Here is a 21,617-nt window from a genome sequence, read left to right as displayed (position 1 = left end):
GCCCAACATGGGGCTTGAACCCATGATCTTAAGTGTTTCATGCTCTACCAACTCAGCTCACTTGAGTTACTGAAATTTAGACATACTAGTTTCCATATGCTATGTTTGCCACTATATTTTTCTTCATATTATTTCCTGGGTTTGTCTTTAAAATTTTTAGAAATGCTTTCAGTAGGCAAAGGTAAAGGTTTACAAGACTACGGGGAAGTAGTCACCTCAGATTTCCATGTTCACAAGTTACTAGTGTAGTAAATATTGCATGCTTTTATAAAGAGGTTGACTGTTGCCTCATAGCTTTGGGTGGAACAGCTCACTTTGTTTTCCTAGATTAGGAACGGCGTTTTGTTAATGTTTTATCCTTTAGTGGGGACTTTTGTTCTGTGACTGATTTCCTTCTTCCTATGGAATGCTTAAAAAGCAAATGAATAAAAGTGAGTATCCTTGTCTATATATTTTCAAACATAAAAGGGCTGCTGTCGTTTCACAGGAGATGACTCGAGATTAGGTGGGTATTTGAAATATTCACATAATGTTTTGTTTCAATCTTTTGAAAAAGAAAAAAGCTCGTTAGGCCGGTCGGTTGTGATTTCAAGTCCACATTTCTAACAATAAAATGATATTGGAGATTGTGTTGATATAAAGTCTCTGTTAAGATAAGATGGGCTAGTTTTTTAAAAAAGGTACTGTTAATATTCCCCCCCCCCCAAAGCTTTTTCTCGTAAGTGAACCATTGTCCACTTGCAGAGAGGTTACAGTGCTGTGGACTTTGTTCTGCATTAATAATACAAGTGAACAGTTGAGCAGGAATAAATGAGGTACTTTGGGTAAGTAAAAATGTGAGCCGACTGTCAGTGTGAGATTGGTTCAAGGAGCAGTTAGCCAGCAGTAATGGGGTACACTTGAGTAATTGAATTTGCATAACAAGGCTTGCTGAAAAGATCTGACAGGCGTAGAGATTTGTCTGGCTGGAGATCTCCAGATGGATGTGACCACGCAGCAGCTGGGTGGCACGTTGCTCAGCATGGTCAGCAATGCCCAGGCTGTCAGCTGCCCCATGCAATTGCAAAGCCCTGGCAGGCCAGCTGGTGGCTTCCAACAGACTAGGTCCCTGTTAGCTGAGTTTTCACATTGCTTGTCAGCCCACTGGACCTGCAGGGACTTGCTGGCAGCAAACATAACAAGTCGCCTCTGAGAATTGTTAAAAAGCTTTAGAAATCTGCTTTGGCTATGTGGACGCTGCTTTGCTTTGGAGGCACTCAGCCTCCCAGAAATGTTTGCAGCTCTAGAACAAAGGTGATGAAAACCTTTCTGTGTTTGTGTGCTAAGTGTGGGTCATGGTTTATCGTGAACCCTATGTTACGAAATCTATTCCCCCCCCCCCCCACATCTGAACCAAGGGAATTAAATTTGTTTTAACTGCATCATTTTGTCTTTCTCCTTTTGATGATGATACTGAAGATTGCAGGCTGACTGGATAGGTATGAAATCAGAGGCTTTTTTTTTTTTAAAAAAAGAGCACTACACTTATTAAGTTTGCCAACAGAAAGTTGATCTATATATTTATACAGAATGAACTGGTAGAATTCTGAGTTGTACCACTTCAGACTGCGTGCTAAGGGTCAAGCTTTTCTTAAAATGGAAGCCCTTACGTATAAAGCGAAAATTTATATGGGTCTTCTCTTCCCACTGAGTTGTGGCTTATTCTCTCATATATAAGACTTCAGCATAGTTAAAGAGCAGCCAGAACTCACCTGAACATGTCAGAAGTATATAGCCATCTTACCTAGGAGAACACTTTTGTAGAATCTTTTATCTCTCTTATTTCAACAAAGATTGATTGACCAACTAGCTTATAAAGAAACATATCATCAACAGGATGCAACTGGTTTTATAATCTGTGTTTGCAATTTGTGCATTAAAAAAACGAATAATTTTTGTTCGCCATTCCAGTAGCCATAAAAGGACATCCAAAATGATCAAGCGGTTGAAACAATTCCCTTATGCGGAAAGGCTACAAGACTTGAGGCTTTTTACATTAGAAAAAAGGTGTGTGAGTTGGAGGGTGCATGATAGAAACGTATGGAATTAAGCATGCTTTGAAGAATGTGGACAGACACAGGCTTTCCCCCCCACTCTTGTCATGAAGTTGAATGTTGGAAGATTCAGGACAGGCAAAAGAAAAAACTCCACACACCACCGAGCTATACTGTGGAATTTGCCCCCCACGAAGTAGCAATGGCCACACATTTGGATGACCGTAAAAGCGCGGGTGGCGCTGTGGTCTAAACCACAGAGCCTAGGGCTTGCCAATCAGAAGGTCGGCGGTTCGAATCCCCGTGACGGGGTGAGCTCCCGTTACTCGGTCCCTGCTCCTGCCAACCTAGCAGTTTGAAGGCACGTCAAAGTACAAGTAGATAAATAGGTACCTCTCCAGTGGGAAGGTAAACGGCATTTCCGCGTGCTGCTCTTGTCCACCAGAAGCAGCTTAGACATGCTGACCACATGACCTGGAAAAACTGTCTGCGGACAAACGCCATCTCCCTCGGCCAGTAAAGCGAGATGAGCGCTGCAACCCCAGAGGCATCCACGACTGGACTTAATGGTCAGGGTTGCCTTTACCTTTACCTTAAAAGAGGATTAGTCAGATTCATGGAGGAGAAGGATATCAACTGCTACCAGCCACGATGGCTATGTGCCACCTCCACTGTTGGAAACAGCATGCTTCTGAATACCTGTTGCTGAGAATTGCAGGTGGGGAGGTTACTGTTGTGCTCAGTCCTCCTTTGTCCAAGGGCATCTGATTGACCACTGCAAGAACAGGAGGCCAAACTAGATGGGTCTTTGGTCTGATCCAGGAGGGCTTTTCTTATACATTGGTACCTTGGGTTACATACGCTTCAGGTTACAGACTCCGCTAACCCAGAAATATTACCTCAGGTTAAGAACTTTGCTTCAGGATGAGAACAGAAATTGTGCTCCGGTGGCGTGGCGGCAGCGGGAGGCTCCATTAGCTAAAGTGGTACCTCAGGTTAAGAACAGTTTCAGGTTAAGAACGGACCTCCGGAACGAATTAAGTACTTAACCCGAGGTACCACTCTATTCTTGGTTTGCACATAAATGCATATGAATTAGAGAGCATAGTGGGGAGCCTTTTTCCCCCTATTGGGGGCCACATGTTGACAGTGGATGAACCTTAAGCCCTTTCCCCCTGCCACCTCATTTCCCCCCATTTTTTCTTTCCTTGACTTCCACATAAATTTAAGTCAGTGGCTCTATGTGGGCAGCCTGTGGCTCATCCCTGTATTGGATTATCTAACAGCATATTGATAAAATAAATAAAGAATGAACATGTTTATTATGACCATGTAGCACTTTGGAGATTAGTTTCATCCAGTGATGAAACCCGCCCCCCATGAATGTTTAGGGGTACTCTCATTTTCCTACTCATATTGAAATACTGCCCCTCAATGAGGCCAAACTTCGATTCACAAAATGTTTAGGGGTCTGCGTACCCCCAGAAAAAAGCACTGGTTATACCAGTATTTTGCTGCATTTATGGAGAGAGTCAGCAACTGGATAAGAAACATTTTCAAAATGCATACTTTTTAAAAACTGTTTACAAAACTGATTGCACCTTACTTCATGAGAATTTAATATTTAAAATACTTTAAGGCACGCAAAAATAGGGATGCGGGTGGCGCTGTGGGTTAAACCACAGAGCCTAGGACTTGCCGATCAGAAGGTCGGCGGTTCGAATCCCCACGACGGGGTGAGCTCCCGTTGCTCGGTCCCTGCTCCTGCCAACCTAGCAGTTCAAAAGCCCGTGAAAGTGCAAGTAGATAAATAGGTACCGCTCCAGCAGGGAGGTAAACGGCATTTCCGTGCGCTGCTCTGGTTCGCCAGAAGCGGCTTAGTCATGCTGGCCACATGATCCGGAAGCTGTATGCCGGCTCCCTCGGCCAATAAAGCAAGATGAGCGCCACAACCCCAGAGTCGGTCACGACTGGACCTAATGGTCAGGGGCCCCTTTACCTTTAAGGCACAAAATATGCCCTTTGATGTCACACATTTGCCCATTTTGAAATGAGTAAGTTCTATCTGCTTAACTGTTTTGACAAGCAGCAGTCCTAACAAATCTCTACCGGTTTTTATACCTTTATTGCGGCAGTATGTATTCCTAGGAGGAACAACGTATTGCAGTCTTGTGTGTTAGCATTTGAAATATTTACATTAGCTAGTCCTAAAACCTATTCCCAGAAGGAGTGTTCAATATTCTTGATACACATAATGTTTTCACTTTTAGTTAATACTCTGGCAGTGTATTTATATTGTGAGACAAGCTAAATTATATCATCTCGGTTTTCTCATGCATTGAATTTTTCTCCAAAACTGCTTATTAGATGGTAATGTGGAAGTAGTATAATAGGTTCCATCAAAGCAAAAATTTATACCACTTTCTATAAAATTACAGGTAATAGGACTGCTGCTTGCATAAATTATTATCCCATTCCATTCATCAACTTCCAAATGGAAGTTAAGCACTTTCAACCCATTTATCTTTATGATTAACTTTTAAAATGTTTCCCAAACTACATAAACTTCCATAAATTTTACCTGTAATCCTCTTCCTCTTGGAATTATATATGCACCAGTAGTTTTTAGTTTCTTTTCTATTGCAAAATTGCTTTAAAAAATCCTTAAGATATACTGCATAAGAAAGTCAAGGAGATTCCTTCTGTTTTTATTACAACCTTATGATACCAATGCGCTTTTGGAATATATTATATAGTTTAAGATTCACAACTTGAATAATATGTTAATATATGTGCTTGCTCTCTCTCCCTCCCCCGCCCAGCAACACACTTTTAAACCATTTCTATTAATTCTCCAGGAACTAGTGTTGGTTTACAGTTCCGGATTATGAAAATCCAAAATTTAGTGTAGCCTTGTTGAAGACTATAGTTCCCTACAATTCTCAGACCACCAGAATCTGTACATAGGTCAGACTCTGTTACTTTTAATCTTCGTTCCAGCCTACATTTTTGTTTTAAGTCTGCTCTTCAATAATATCATTTTAAATATTTGATTGAACTTTTTTTTTCTAAAGGCAACTGTAAACCTTTTTTCCCCTTTTGACTCAGGTTTTTAAAGGCCCATAAAAATTGAAATTGGTGTTCTTTTCTAGCTTTCTGAAAAGATCTTAAGAATTTTTATAGGGAGCATATAAAACAATTAGAGAACTCTCAAAGTAAGTTCATGCCTACGGCATATGGTCTCCCTAAGCAGATTCTTCAAAATGGTTCTCCAGTTTCTGTGATGACTTTTGGAAACTGTTGTACGTAGGAAAGAAAACTTTGTATGTTATTCACCTTCAGTGGCACAATGGAAGTAATTATTATTATTATTATTATTATTATTATTATTTCATTTGATAGTACAACTCAAGCGGTTTCTGCCATACCAGATGTAGGTATGAGTGTGCTCAGGCAATTGCGCTATTTTTTGCAAAGCTTGACACAGACCAAAACCGTATCCATATTCAGATCCATTGCAATCTGGGTTCAGGCCTTGCAATAGGACTGAGTTGGTGTCAGTCACCATGACTTCTGATTCTTCCCAAAAGACTAAGCAGAGAGTAGCATTGGGAGAGTGCTTTTTTGGCCCTCTGGTGGTTACATTATGGGGTGTTTCAGGGTACTCTCTTATCCCTGATGCTGTTTAATATGTATATGAAGCTATTGGGAGTGGTCATTAGGAGTTTGGGGGCAAGAGCTCTATTCCTCTGTAACATCCATATCAGGAGAAGCCACGTAGGCCCTCGACCAATGCCTGGACCAAATGGCGTGATTGACAAGGGGAAATAAGTTGAGCTTGAAACTGGCAAGATGGAGGCATTGTGGGTAAGGCGTTCCCATTTCTAAGAAACTGGTCAATACCCTGTCTTAGGTGGCATTACATTTCCTTCTAAAGAGCAGGTACATAGTCTGGGACTGCTTCTGGCTCCAGCTTTGTCACTGGAAACCCGGGTAATGTCAGTGGCTAGAAGCTTATTTTTCCAGCTGTGCTTGGTATGGCAGCTTTAATGGTTCCTGGACTGGGAGACCTTGACCACAGTAATTCAGGGATTGGTGTCTTTGAGATTTGATTGCTGCAATGTTGGCCTTCCCTTATACTTGACCCAGAATCTATAGTTATGGCAGAAGATCTCAGGGCGGTTAAAATGTACATCGCCTCCCTTACATAACAAAACACTGCGTTTTGTGCCATTCAGGGTGGGGGTGTGGAAACCAATTTCTGTATGGTTTTCCATTTGCTGCCAAATGTTTAATTCACTTATTTATGTACAGCCATCTGGCTCTAAACCACTTTGTGGCATTTAAATGGCTTGGAGGCGGCCAGTCAGATGTTCTCTAAAGCATTTAGCATCTGTTTTTACACCTTTTGTATACTATGATTTTATTAAGCTAACCAATGCTAGTTTACTCTGTGTCTCAGTTATATATACAGTGGTACTTCGGGTTACAGACGCTTCAGGTTACATATGCTTCAGGTTACAGACTCCGCTAACCCAGAAATAGTACCTCGGGTTAAGAACTTTGCTTCAGGATGAGAACAGAAATTGTGCTCTGGCGGTGTGGCGGCAGCGGGAGGCCCCATTAGCTAAAGTAGTGCTTCAAGTTAAGAACAGTTTCAGGTTAAGAACGGACCTCCAGAACGAATTAAGTTCTTAACCCGAGGTACCACTGTATAAAAAAGGCCAAGTCACCTCAGCCTCTCTCTCATAAAAGCCTGTTCATGTGAACCAGTGTGTGTTCAGCTCCTACCCTTCCCTGCCTCCATGCTCCAGTTAGCCACTACTCTTCCCTGCATTGAAAGCCAAGCTAGAAGTATGTACAAGAGATGCTTCCTTGTAGAGCAGTGCCATTGCATAGAGTGGAAGCAAATTTTGGACCTTATTTATTCAAAATCCATTCCTAAATTATGCCTGCAAGAGGCAGGGTATTTCTCCCACCTCCTTTTGCTTCAAAGGTTGTGTGATGGAAGAACATATTTTGCCCTATAAATTCTGTATATATGACTTGAGAATGCATAATATCGTATTGGACATAGCGTTCCTAGCACTGGTAAAAGGTACTGTCCATGATTCCTAACAAGTTTTCCTTTGGACTATCAATGCCTGAATCCATGTTCTTACGTACAAGGGGAGCATTTTGGTCTTGTCATATATTTGCAGCTGTTTTAGTTATTCAGTGAAACCACTCTTGTGTTTGTGGCAAGTCCATATGAATTGCCAGTATTTTATTAGTTGGTTGTGTTAATAAAAGCAAATCTAGGAAATACCTGTCCTGCTGCAGCTAATTGAGTATTGCGATTAAAATCTTACGATGATATTAAAGTAAAGGGAAGACTATTTCTTACTCCATCTTTTCCCCTGTCCTGGTTTTATTGTACCACTTTGTATTCTGTACCCAAATGAGCTATATAGCCTGGAATGTCTTTCTTTTAGGAGTCATAGAGAATAATTTTCATAGCTCTCCTTAAATATCATCTTGGTTCTTATATCCTATGAGGGAATAATTACACTTTGCTGAACAGAAGGTCTGAATTTTAGGATAGACCATAAATTTCTGCTGTGTCTGGAGACTGAAGTGTATATCAACGCAACTTCATTTACCTGACATCTAAAGATCTTTCTAGTTATCATCTACAACCACAGTCTTGTTTGTTTTAAAATTTAATTTTTAGTGTTCTAATTCCTGAACTCATTGTTGATGCAATACCTTGTTTGTCCCCTAGCAAGAACAGAAATGCTTATTGCCCAAGAGACATGCAACTCGGTTTTTTGTTTTTTACTTTAACTTTTGATAGCTATGCAGCACTGCAGAGAAGTATGCACAGTCCGAGGAAACACACTATGTGTTTAACATGTGCTCGAATGTGCCAAAGTAACAGTGCGTTTATTTTATGATGACATCTTCTGGAACACCTCAAATGGAAAGGAGCTTTTGAGATCTTTGGTGAGACATTAATGTACCACCACACATTTGATTCACTCAGCTGTGGAAAAACCAAAATCTTAATATTTACAACATAAAGTGGTACCTCTGGTTACGGATGCTTCTTGTTACAAACGCTTCAGGTTACGAGCTCTGCTAACCCGGAAGTAGCTGCTCCTGGTTGTGAACTTTGCCCCAGGATGTGAACGGAAATTGCGTGCCGGACGTGTGCACGCAGCGGGAGGCCCCATTAGCGAAAGCGCGCCTCAGGATAAGAACGGTTTCAGCTTAAGAACGGACCTCCGTAACGAATTACCATATTTTTCGCTCTATAAGACACACCAGACCACAAGACGCACCTAGTTTTTGGAGGAGGAAAACAAGAAAAAATATATTCTGAATCTCAGAAGCCAGAACAGCAAGAGGGATCGCTGCGCGGTGAAAGCAGCAATCCCTCTTGCTGTTCTGGCTTCTGGGATAGCTGCGCAGCCTGCATTCACTCCATAAGACGCACACACATTTCCCCTTACTTTTTAGGAGGGAAAAAGTGAGTCTTATAGAGCAAAAAATACGGTAAGTTTGTAACCAGAGGTACCACTGTATAGTCATTTTACAAAAGTGACGTATATGTTTTTCTCCTTTCTGAAATCTCTTTCTGAAGGCAACATTTAGTGTTCACCTTTTTTTAAATGAGCAATAATTCTAAAACGACTGTTTGATCAGATGCTATATATTACACCCAACATACACCTAGCATATGCTTTCAGATGGCTTGACAGGTTTTTAAGAAAACACTGAAAGTAAAGCAATAGATTTCCAAAAATCCCCTTTTGCATGTTTTGGTTTGTTTTTGGATAGCTACTTCATTGGTTTTTAGATGTGTAAGAGGCGCAGGCAAAAATTAAAGCCAAGCAACCATTAGCAGCAATATTCGGACAGCCAGGTTGCTTTCCTTCTCTGAGGTCAGCTTCACTGAGATGAGATTAATCAGGTTGACATTTCGTGCTGGTGGGTCATGAACTGATGATAATAGCATTAAATGGTGATTCACTTGCTGTGGAAAGCACAGCTCATTATTCAGTCGGCATATTAAATCATCACCGCAAACAACTGGAACTTTTACATGTCGCTTTGCTCGCATGCAAAGTGGATAAGTCTCTTTTCACATCCTATATTTAGCTCTACCCCTAAGCGTTCCCTGGTTCTAGTAGAATATAAATATATTTGCTGATAAAGGAATGGTAGGAATGCCCTAAGTTCAAGAACCTGCTTTTATCTCTGTTTTTATGATAACGTTTTACTTTTTTATTTGGATTTGGATTTTCTACATATCACTTAGATTTTTCTGTAAAGAAAAACGAAGTGCAAACCTCTCAGTTGGCTCATGCTTGTGTTGAAAACAATGGGGAATATAATCTGAAAATGCAAAGTGGGGTCTTGATATTTTTATAAGCTAGATTTTGAAATGTAGCTTGTTGTTTTAAAATATTCACAGGAATCACTTGGCCCTTTAAAAGTGCAATCTCATATATGTATGTTTTGCAGAAGTGAATCAGTAAGGCCATTGAATTCAAAGGGGCTTACTTGCAGGATACTGGGTTGCAGTTTAAATTCTGCAAGTAAAAGAAGCTTTGTAGCTAAACTACCAAAGTAGCTTAAACCACAAATCAGATACAGAACTTTTTGTTTAAAACATTACGGTGTCTTTTTAGTCTCAGGTGGAATTGTGCAATTCTAACTTAGTCAATGTGCTATTTTATGTTCACTTGTATTTCTGAGTTGCACTTGACACTTTGTGTGGTTGTGATGTAGAAATCAGGAACTGACCTCAGTGGTTGGCAGAAAAATACAAATTTAACTCTTAATGTTGACTGACTCTGAGGTTAAAAGCTAGGCAGCTCCATGCTGTCTGTCTGTAAAGAAAAGCAAGCTAGTGGGAGAGACTCCTATGCCACTAGAGGTCAGTCTTTGGTAATCAACCTTTAATGAACCAGAACTGTCAGGAAAGCTAATAAATTACACTGTGGACTTTTCTAATTATGAATTCCTATTTAATCATTCACTGACAAGTTAACTGAGGCAGTAGTTCTATGTACTTTGCATACACAGTTATGCTCATGTATTATTATATTTCTTGAGATGCAGGTCTTCCATCATAAGAACAGGTCATTACCAAAGACTCTGTTATCTAATCATAATTACTTATTATGGGAAATAATTAACTTTGTTACCCTCTTGATGCTACTCACAGCAAAAGAAAATGCATACTACCACCAAAAGGCATTTTACATAAAAGGCACATTCTGATTTCTGTGTAATGGAGAATGTTCAAATAAAAAAATACAGAGGATCAGATGTGTTTGATTTCAGTTACTGAGTTATACTATGCGTTAATATTATGACCACAATAGTAGAGAGATTATGACCAAAGTAACTAGAGAAAAGATGCTGCATGAGAATAGGTGTTCAAGGAGTATGTATAAGTAATTTAAGCTATTTAAATCAATGTTAAGGGTGAAATACAACAGACCTTTGCCTTTGCAAATGGGATTTGCCATTCCTTCCTTCCAACCTACAGACTTCACCCACCCCAAAAAAATTGCTGTGGAGGATTGAGGGAGTGTGGGGGCAGGACAGGAATGGGAATCTGATTGTGTCTGCTGCTGCGATTTTGGATCTTGCTATAAGCAAATATTTAAGTAATGTGCAACTATGTGAATTAATTGTTTCACTTTGGATTTCTTTGCAATTAGCCTTTTTAGGCAAAACCTCACAAGGTGTTCTCACATGTCGGAGAACATTTTTAAAATAAGTGCAGAGTAAGGTAACTGTGTGTCCTGCTTTACAGAGTATAATTCTCAATTTGAAGGAGATGTCTGTTTGGTTTCAGTGTGGTTTAAACATAGCACCATATAACACCTGTCCTGAAAGACCTGCATTGGCTCCCAGCACATTTTCAAGCACAATTCAAAGTGCTAAACGGCCTCAGCCCAGTATACCTGAAGGAACATCTCCACTTCCATCTTTCAACTGAGGTCCAGCTCCGAGGGCCTTCTGGCAGTTCCCTCACTGTGATAAGTGAAGTTACAGGGAACCAGGCAGAGGGCCTTCTTGGTAGTGGCACCCTTCCTGTGTAGGGATGCCATATTTCAAAAAGTAAAATTCTGGACACCTGTAGAGTTATTGAGCTTTTTAAAGGAAGACTCCATAATTGTTGAGCTGTTTTGGGTAAACCTCCCCCCAAAGCTATGTATCATGTTGCCATACATCCAGGTTTTCCCTGATATTTTGCCAATTCGGCAACCCCCCCCCCCCCCCGCGACATGTGGCAAGCCAATTCCTGTGGAATGCCTTCCCATCAGATGTCAGAGAGATGAGTAACTTTATAACCTTTAGAAGACATCTGAAGGCAGCCCTGTATAGGGAAGTTTTAATGTTTAATGTTTTATTATGTTTTTGTATATGCCAGTAGCCGCCCAGAGTGGTTTGGTCAACCCAGTCAGATGGCTGAGGTGCAAATAATAAAATTATTACTATTATTGTTACCATCATCAAGAGCCATAATAAGTGAGAGTTGGGGCCTTGAAGTTGGCTGTCAACAGCTAGTACCTGGACAGCAGACTGAGCAGGTGCACAGGTCACCTTGTCACAAACCTTCCTACCGTGGCATTTCATCTTAAATTATAATAATAGTTTCTAAGTGTACATCTATACCATATATATTAGCAGATAAGTGTGTGTCCTCTTTTGACCTGTTTGGCGAAGCATGACCTCCTTTTTCAATTCTGGTGCAGAGCAAGTGCGAGCCCTTTGCCAGCTACAAAAATAAACCCTTAACTAAATAATTGCAGCAAAACATTAGAAAAAGGAGACTTTCTAATATTCCCATTTAGGTTCCTTTTTATCACCTTGGCTGGAGGAAAAGCTGCGTGTCACAAACATTAAACTGACAGCATGTTGGACTACAATATACAGCATACAGATTTGCTTTTAGATACATATTGGAAAATCCTTTATTACATGTCTTTACAGCTGTAGAAAAGGGACAGAAACAAAATATTCCATACAAGTTTCAAAAGGCTTTACTGTAGCTTTATTAGGTAGAATGCTGTCATGTTTGGATTTTTCAAAAAAAAATAAATCAAAAATCCATACCTTTATTTTATCAAATCAGTTCTCTAATTAGGAGTTAGATAGCAAAATAAGTTACCATTTCAATATCTTTGAACAAGTGCATTGATTTCTAAAGCAACTTCTGAGTTATATTATGACCAGGCATTCTGTTCTGCATGTTAAAATGTAAGAATTAAGCATTGCATTAAAATGGTTATCATGATGGTAACTGATCAGTTTATGTGTAATCAAAGGAAAGGAGATGTTTACTGTCATTAAATGGACATCACTTGAGATGATAGCCTAGTTTAATTTTTAAAATCTAATATTCCTCATGGATAACTTTTCAGGGCTGAAAAGCAATATATAATTTTTTATTAAAAACAACAACATGAGTTTTTAAAAATCTGCTTGCAGATTTTATTGACTGCCCTTCAGTTTGGGATTGGATGCTGTTTGACTAAACAGAGAGGAATCTTCCATAGTTATACTGATAGTAAAAGTTGCACAGTTTAGACAAAAGTCTCTTACCCCATTTCCCTAAACATGGGGCTGTTCTGGCCAGTTTAGGTTTTGTGAGATGTCTTAAGTAGCTGGAGTCTTAGTGTTAGGCTCAGAGTAGAAGATTCTGGGGTTTTGCCACAGACTCTTGCAAAGGACCAGTTCTCACAACTCTGTTCGCCCTGTAGTGGCTTGGTTGAGCGAAACAGCTATACCAGATCAATTGTTATGGATACAACATTGTATCTGTCAATAAACCTATCAAGTTAATGACATTGATTCATAACTGCCAGGTCACCTGGCCAACTGTGAATTGATCGTTCTGTTCTGCAAATTGAAGGATGCCATTTTGCTGTTTTCCCAAATGTGATTTGTAGAAGTACCCAAATAATATCTAAAAAGCAAAACCGTGAAGCATTCGTGTATACAAGCTTCCTTTGCTCTGAAATCCACACCCTTCCCCCCCCCCCACAACCTCACAAACATTTTAAAAATACTGCATGGGTGGAAAACTGACAAATGACCAGCAATCTAGAGTATATTTGTACAAGTCGTCATATTAAGAGTCTTGATTTAGTAGCCAGCCATCATTTCTGGTTGTCCTCCCAATCTTTCCCTCAAGCCCTCTGCTCTGATACTACACATAGAGAGTATTGGGGGTAGGAACCGAAGTGGTTTTCTCATTTTGTGATAAGCCTTGTAGATGGTTGGAATGTTTTCAATGCCTGGTGCAAACTGGGAGAGATTGCTCCTATCAGATCTTTGTGTTGATATGTTTTAGCTCTTGGATTGTCTTTTGCGTTTATGTGATTTATATTGTTTTGGATGTTGGCTACAAACAATAATAAGCTGACTGACGGCTTGAGATCTCTGTGTATGACAGAGGAATCACAGGGTACAAGTGAGTGTTGTCTTCCCTACCTGACATGTGGTGAAGAGTCCATGCTCCCTTCTGAGTTTACTGCACTGTGTAGAGAATTTACAGGTCAGGACGGATATCGCAGCCACATTTCTGATCCCCTGTCCTGTGGTCTGAGATTGCAATTGAACAAATGTAATATGTGTGCACCATTCTGGAACTTGTTGAAGGGCAGGATGTAAAATAAACACTTGCTTCCTAAAGTTTTCCTAGGTAGCCCTTTAAAAGCAGTCAATTTCCCTTAAAAAGCAGTTGCGGAGAGGGGCTGCACCACTGAAAGAAATGGTGTAAGCATCAGCTTGTTGATTTATTGCTTGGGGGTGTCTGGATCACTGTGCACGTTTATAAAAAATACATTAGCCTCAATATTTGCCACCATATTATTTGTGGGAAGTAGTTTTAACAGAACCTTGGGAGATGTGTTCAGTTTTCCATGGAATCATGCCCCAATCCCAGTTTTGGTGTATATTTTAAGAGGGACTTTTGACATTGGGGAGTGGACAGGATCTAAACACTAAGAGAGGCATCTCATGCTAGGCAGGCAGATTTTTCCTTTGCTATGTCATTGTAATTTACACACTTGCCTGCCACTGTAGGTTTGGCCTGTCTTGCCCTACCTGGTAACTTTTCAAGTGCTGTCATATTTCTTTGCTATAAGTGACCAGCATAGAGCATCATGCTTTATAAATTGCATCATGCTATCCTTAATCTTGCTGGATTGGTTTTTCCTGGTGCTAGAATACCTTGTCGCTTTATATTCTTTTTTCGTAATCTTTTGGTGCCTACAGACATGCATGGTGTGTATTAACGACTTTTAAACATCTTTGTCCCTATTGGCCAAACTTTTTTTATTACATTTACTAGACTTGTTTTCTGTCTTCAGGATATATCTAACTTCCTCTGCAGTTTTACTGTTTGTTTTCTCCCACTCATGTCCATGGTCAAGTTCAAGCACTTTAATCCTTATAGCCACTCAGCACCTTCTTTTGAAGCATAAATCCTTTCATTATTGTTCTGTTCGGGTCAGGCAGTTTCCTTGAGTCTCCTGTATGAGCTGCCTTGAATGGCAAGTTTTACTTCTTAGTTTGTTTTTTTCTGGGCACACTGAAACAATGTAGGATGACTGCAAGGCAAATTCCCTGATTCTTTGAAGTGTGTCATAATTATCCCGTATTTTTTCCATAGAGTGAAAATAGTAAATGAAACCTATGCTGAGTCACATCACTATAAAAAAAAAAAATAATTAGTAGGCTTCTAACTGCAGCAGGAGTGTTCCTCAACCCTAAGCAGTATACTTCGTTGTTTCTGAAGCCTGCATGTGGAATGTGTACAGCTTTGGAATATTCTAGAACTCTCTTTCTCTGATTCTTCATCCTCATCCCTCTGAACAAGGGATGACAGAGCATCTTGTGGCTACTACAAAAGCAACATCTTGGGAATCTTTTTCTTTTCCACACAGCCTTGTCAAAAGTCTATTGTTTGTGTCTCAGAATACATGGAAATGATAACTGGATTTAGAGCAGTGGATCTCAAAATCTCTACTTCAGAGACCCAGCAATGAAACATTGACCTGTGGGCCATATGCAACTTACGTTTACTTCTGCTCCCAACAACTTGGTGTCTACAAAGCATCCTTAGCACTGAGAAATGGATGGTTCGCAGCACACAGTTTGGCCCCTAACAGGCTACAGAGTGAACAACAGCCAGAGTAGCCAACAACAAAAATGTTCCGCTTCTATAGTAAATGTTTTAGTACAACTTATTTGTAATAGAGATGTATACTGCCGCTATAATGATTTGTAAGGTGAGCTAATTTCCTGAAAGCATATGTGTGCACCGTACAATTCTTCTTCCGCTTTTGTAATAATATTATGCAAATATTTGTGGGGGTTTTTTTGTAGGTCCCTCTGGTGACACACTCTCAGTTTGATTTGTGTCCCCACTGGGTAGGGAGATCATTATTCTAGTGACATGAGCACAAAGAGAGGGATCTGATAATGCAATGGAAGATTATGATCTTCGAGATTAAACAAAATAAAGGAGATAAATAGGATGAGAGGCTAATCTGTTTTAATTCCAGGAATGATCTTTAAAATACGCCTTTTTTCAAAGAAAATAGAACTCTCTCTCTCTCTCTCTCTCTCTCTCTGTGTGTGTGTGTGTGTGTGTGTGTGTATATGTATATGTATATGTATATGAATGAAAACAATAAAAGTGTCAGTAAGTTGTGCTTTAAAATATATCCCAGAGGGGGGGAAAAGGCTGATGCAAAAATCTTTTCAGAAACTGAGAGCCTTTGGTGGTGGGAAGCCTGATGTTCACAAATTCTTATTAATATACAAGTATATTTTTAAATATGCTTGCATAGCACAGTTCTTTCTACTTCCTCTCCGTGTGGGTAGTTCTAAAGTCAGATCAGCTCATCTTTTACGGTATTCTGTTGCTCTTTCAGCAGAAGTTGGGCCATTGTGATATTTATCTGAATTCAAACAAGGCTAATTAAAAGAGCTGCTGACAGTTGTTGTGATCCGACTTTGACTGCAGCTTGATGGTCATTATGGGTAAATAATGAACCAGGTCTGCAAATGTAGCAGCTGCCAACTCGGGATAGAAGAACAGCTATTGCTACCAATTTAAAGATCTATCGACCTCTTTCTTTTCTCCCTACAGATCTTCTGCAGAAATCTAGTGTTTTCTGCTGCTGTGTTTTTGTCATTTTAGCTATTGTAAAACTACCCTATAATTTCCTCCTTAATATTTAACTTAGTCCATTATTAGCTTTCAGAGTTAACTTTCCCAGTTAAAAGCTTACTTTGTTTCTTTTTAGGAATCAATTATAATTCCATGCTATTTGAATGTTTTGCATATTTCAGTGCCATCTTTTAATTTGTGTGTTCAGCTAGCTCTCTTTTTCTTTGCTTAAACAGTCAGTAACAAAGTAATTATTTTCTAAGTGTTTCCCACTGATTGTCGTACACTGAGTTGCAGTAATGAGTGGCTGTTCTTTATGATACATTCCCACAGCATTGAGACAAACCTGCTTTTTGTTTATGTTTTGTTTTGATTGCATCGCTAAGGTAAGAAATAATCTGATCTGGAGCTCTGCTTGTCAGTGCTGACTGAGAAACACAGACTTGTTCATTAAGACGCACTTCTGAATACATTGTCACTTCATCATGTTTTGCCTTGTCCCATTAGAAGCAGAAAACCTGCACTAAAGGAAATAAAGATAGATCGTAATCGTAGATGAATCTAACTTTCTTACAGAATCCCCCATTATAAATGTATCTCAGAAATGTGTAAACCTCCCATTGTAGTTTCAGATATGTGCCTGTACTGAGAAAAGCCACACAGCATTTATTTCAGCTGCCATTATTAAAGGCAATGCACACTAGGTAAAATGTAGGAGTTTGCTTCTGCATAATGCAGCAGAACCAGAAATCTTGCTGTGAGGAAATGATCCTAACATGCCCCTAAAAGGAAAGACTTTCCTTGAGAAATAATGGTGAAAAATGGTTCATTTCAGTGTCTCTTTGTGTTTCAGAAGATTAAACTTTATTTTGTTTTCTGTAGAGCCCTTTTGCTTGCTTGTTTGTGGAAATATGTGTGTGTATGTGTGTGTGTGCGCATATGCTGCTGTTTTCCCTTCTAGGTGAAACCAGCAATATGTTAACAAGAGGTTATGTTATGCTACTTTATGTTAAACCAGATCACTCCTGAAACATGTGTAGAGCCATTCATCTGTGTCACCAAAACCCAAGAGAACAGCTGACATCGACTCTAAAACCGAAACAGTGATCACTTACAAATCAAACATGGCACGCTCTAAACCGATTGTGCACGGCAATCTTTTCTCTAGAAAGGGCAACTAATTGAACATGATAAAGTGTAAAGTTAATTAACACTCTTAAATTTGTTGATTACTTTTCACGGGATTATATTGTTCTGTTGAGTAGCAGCTTTCTGTCCCAGCTGTCGCCTTTTTAGCACGAATGTCTCTGGTAAACAATAGAGACACCATGACAAGTCGTAAATGGTCCCTGTGACAGCAGACCCTTGTGAGGCTACATCTGTAGAAAATGATTAAAACAATTGTATTTTAAAGACAGTTCACATAGCAGCCTGGTCCCCTTGGTCCTCTTCTTTATCTCATTTGATGGTAGACTGGTTAAAACATTTAAGTGCATTTTAGTAAATTAAGTGATTTACTGGTTTCAGTGGAATTAACCGTAAATGCTGTTTTAAGGTGCTGTTCTGCTGAAATGTATGCCTGTGCTAGATTCAAGAAGATTTATATCTCTTCACACACATTTGGTTCAGTTGTAAATGGAATAAAGTTAATGTTTGCATATTATAGTTTGCAAATACATAGGAAATAATTCAATCGCTAACTTTGAACTTTAGTAACTAGCATGTTACATCTTAGTGTTTATTTGTTTTTAATATTCATTTTACAATTTGGTTTCCTTAAGCAAATGGTAAAAATATTTCTTGTGATGCAGCAGGAATTTCAAGGGGGGAAATGTTCCAGGCTTTAAAGTCACATAAGAACAATTGTCGAAAACAACGAGGTGATAGTAGCAAACTACAATGGGTGCTAATCCCTTAAAATGCCTATTTGCAAAAAAAGTTGGCATAAGAACCCTCCATTTTCTTGCACTTCCAGAGTGCAGGAAGAGCTTTAATTTCCTTAATAAAAAGTCAAGGATGTAAAATTGGAGAGGGTTGAAACTTTGACCTCCTTTTCCTTGTTCTTGTTCAAACAACAAATTATGTTCAAAACTGTGGTGATTGGTGCAATGTGTTTGTAATGAGGTATTTGCAAAGCAAGATTGTAACTGCTAGCTATTCTCTAGGAATCAGATATAAGGTAGAGCTTTATGCATTCGTAATCTCCTTCTAAGGTAGATTCAAGATAAACATAATTAGAGACACCTGCAAATTTCTCCCAAGCCAGAGTCAAAGGAAAACTTTGGGGGCTCACCAAGCTTGCTAATAAAAGAGATGAGATTTCAAACTCTGGAATCCTTTTTTGGGTTGCAAAGGAAGGATGGATGTTGGAGGGGAGAAACCTCCCTACTTCCTTCTTCCCAGCACTGTACTTGCTGCTGCTGCTGCCACCACCACCATGATCTTTGAGTTAAAAGGAAGATGGCAAAGTATTAGGGGGTGCAGAATTCTTCCGAACCTTCAGAATAGCTTGGGAAATCTTCCTAAGCTTTTCTAGATTTAATTATTTAATTTATTCCCTTATTATTAGGTTGGTGGCAGACAAACTGTGCTGAACTTAAGTCCCACTCATTTCAACAGAAACTAAGTCATGACTAACTTTGCCAGTGAGTCCTAAAAGGACACAATGTCAATGAACTTAGTCTGGATCCAATTTATTCTCCCACCCCGCCCCCCCCAAACTGAGAAAATTCCCTGGCTAATTCTTGAGAAGTAGCCTTGGAGAATTCTCCTGTCTCTCTAAATAATCAGTTTTGTTGTTGTTTAGTTGTTAAGTCGTGTCCGACTCTTCGTGACCCCAAGGACCAGAGCATGCCAGGCACTCCTGTCTTCCACTGCCTCCCACAGTTTGGTCAGACTCATGCTAGTAGCTTCGAGGACACTGTCCAACCATCTCGTCCTCTGTTGTCCCCTTCTCCTTGTGCCCTCCATCTTTCCCAACATCAGGGTCTTTTCCAGGGAGTCTTCTAGTCTCCTGAGGTGGCGAAAGTACTGGAGCCTCAGCTTCAGGATCTGTCCTTCCAGTGAGCACTCGGGGCTGATTTCATTCAGAATGGATAGGTTGGATCTTCTTGCAGTCCAGGGGACTCTCAAGAGTCTCCTCCAGTACCATGGGGGCAGGTCTTTTGTTAGGGGTGCAGAACCTCAGTTTGTTATGTATTTTTGTTGATTTTTATTGATTGGGTGGTGGCAGTTGCCCTTCCTTGACTCCCTCCTTGGCTATGCCCATGTAGCCAGGTATACCTTTTTCAACCGTGGGGCCCCTCCTTACAGAATACCCTCTCAATGGTGCCATACTTAAGCACCAGGTTAAAGTGATCGGTCTTTTCCTGACTTCTTTTGGTCTCACCTTTTTCAGATTTCATTAAGCTGTTTTTGTTTTGTTTCCTATTATGTTGGTTCTATCCTGTGTGTCAATGTTTGTAAGCCACCTTCAAGTTCTTTTTTTAAAAAATTGGGAAGTGAGATATGAATATTTTAAGTAAAGAAACAAAATTGCAAAAAAGAACAAACGATAGATACAAAACCAGTTATATAAAAAGCAATTTCTATCAGCTTTTTGGTTCTCAAAAAAGACCCCCACCCCAAAAAGCATCATCAACTAAAACTTTTAAGAAAAACGAAAGGTAAAAACGAGAAAAGTGTTAAACAACAGGGGCACCCAGAATGCACCAGGTTGCTCTCCTTCCCACAAAAAAAAATCACTTCAAAACTAGTGGCGTGTGGTGAAATTTTTTGAGGGGAGCAGTTAGGGCCACACAAAACATTTCAAAAGCTTGCTGAAACATTAAAACCAGTAAGAACATTAGAAGAGTCTTGCTTGATCAGACCACAAGGCTCATCTGGTCCAGCATTCTGTTCTTAGGCTGGCCAACTAGATACTACAGGAAGTCCACACAGGTAGATCATAAGCACAATAACCTCCTCTCTCATGATTCTCAGCAGCTGGTATTCAGAGGCACACACCAATTAAGTTTTACTCAGGGTAGACCTATGAAAATCAAAGGATGTAAATAAGTCATGCTCTTTAGTTTTAATGAGTCTAATCCAAACACAACATTGGATGCAAACCACTTTGTCTGATGGTAGAAATAGTAGAAATTTGCAACCAGTAGCCATTAATAGCCTTTTCTTCCACCATTGGTGGTAGGCCCAAGAGCCTACTACCTGAGGACTACCTGAGGACCCCAGTGGCACTGCGGTCTAAACCACTGAGCCTCTTGGGCTTGCTGATCAGAAGGTTGGCAGTTTGAATCCCCTTAATGGAGTGAGCTCCTGTTGCTCTGTCCCAGCTCTCGCCAACCTAGCAGTTTGAAAGCACACCAGTGCAAGTAGATAAATAGGTACCACTGTGGTGGGAAGGTAAATGGCGTTTCCATGCACTCTGGTTTCCATCGCGGTGTTCCGTTGCGCCAGAAGCGGTTTAGTCATGCTGGTCACATGATCCGGAAAACTGTCCGTGAATAAACGCTGGCTTCCTCGGCCTGAAAAGGAGTTGAGTGCCACAACCCCATAGTTGCCTTTGACTGGACTTAACCTTCCAGGGGTCCTTTACCTTTACCTGAGGACCCCAGTCAATACAACATCCGACCAAGCTGGCTTAACAATGGGCGTTATGTGTACTTTATGTGTATTTTTATGAACTGAATAGAGACACCGAGGCTTGGAGAGAGTGTGTATGAACTTAACAGTGCTTAGCTTTTGTTGCCGTTTTGTTAATGTTGTTAATATTGCTTTATAGATTATAAATGCCATATGGATTTGTTAATCCTATAATATGACTTTTGCTGCAATTGTGATGTTTAGCTTATTTTTCAACTGCTGTTTTCTTAATAACTTGTAATTATTTTATTGGTTTGCTAATTATTTTATACAATTTATGCTGCATTTGTGATATTCTATTTTTTTAATGGTTTTTAAGCGGCTTTGAGGTTCCTTTGAATGAAAAGCAGCATAGAAATACAATAAATCAAATCAGTGCCTTTGTACCTGTCGCATTGAACTCCACAGCATCACTTCTGTGTCTTCACATTCCTGCATCATTAAGTAGCTGCGAATGGAGTGAACTGAAAAGAATCTAAACTCCATTATGTGTTGCTGTTTTGAACTTTAGGTGTTGGAGCTGCCCGAGCAGGAAACCTTACCTTCATGGTTGGAGGAGTAGAGCAAGAGTTTGATGCTGCAAAGGAGCTGCTTACATGTATGGGTTCCAATGTAGTCTACTGTGGAGAAGTTGGAACTGGACAGGTATAGACTGAATAAAATCCTAGACATTTCTTGCCATCTTTCCACAGACAGGCTTAGACTATCTTTTTCCTTGTTTAGGGAAGTTTTTAATGTTTGGTGTTTTATTCTGT

At 39.9% G+C, this 21,617-nt stretch overlaps 1 protein-coding gene across 1 annotated transcript in view; it reads left to right on the top strand.

Annotated features, from left to right (window-relative positions):
• The window catches only part of HIBADH (3-hydroxyisobutyrate dehydrogenase), a 70,575-nt gene that overhangs the window by 27,478 nt on the left and 21,480 nt on the right, over positions 1-21,617 (top strand). Inside the window, exon 5 of the mRNA XM_053409855.1 lies at positions 21,374-21,507. Coding sequence (XP_053265830.1) covers positions 21,374-21,507 — 134 coding nt within the window. The remainder of the gene's footprint in view (positions 1-21,373; positions 21,508-21,617) is intronic.

The sequence above is a fragment of the Podarcis raffonei genome, chromosome 12, assembly GCF_027172205.1.
Source record: "Podarcis raffonei isolate rPodRaf1 chromosome 12, rPodRaf1.pri, whole genome shotgun sequence".
Lineage (NCBI taxonomy): Eukaryota > Metazoa > Chordata > Lepidosauria > Squamata > Lacertidae > Podarcis > Podarcis raffonei.
The sequence above is the reverse complement of the archived record's forward strand: the minus strand, read 5'-3'. Positions and strand labels throughout refer to the sequence as shown.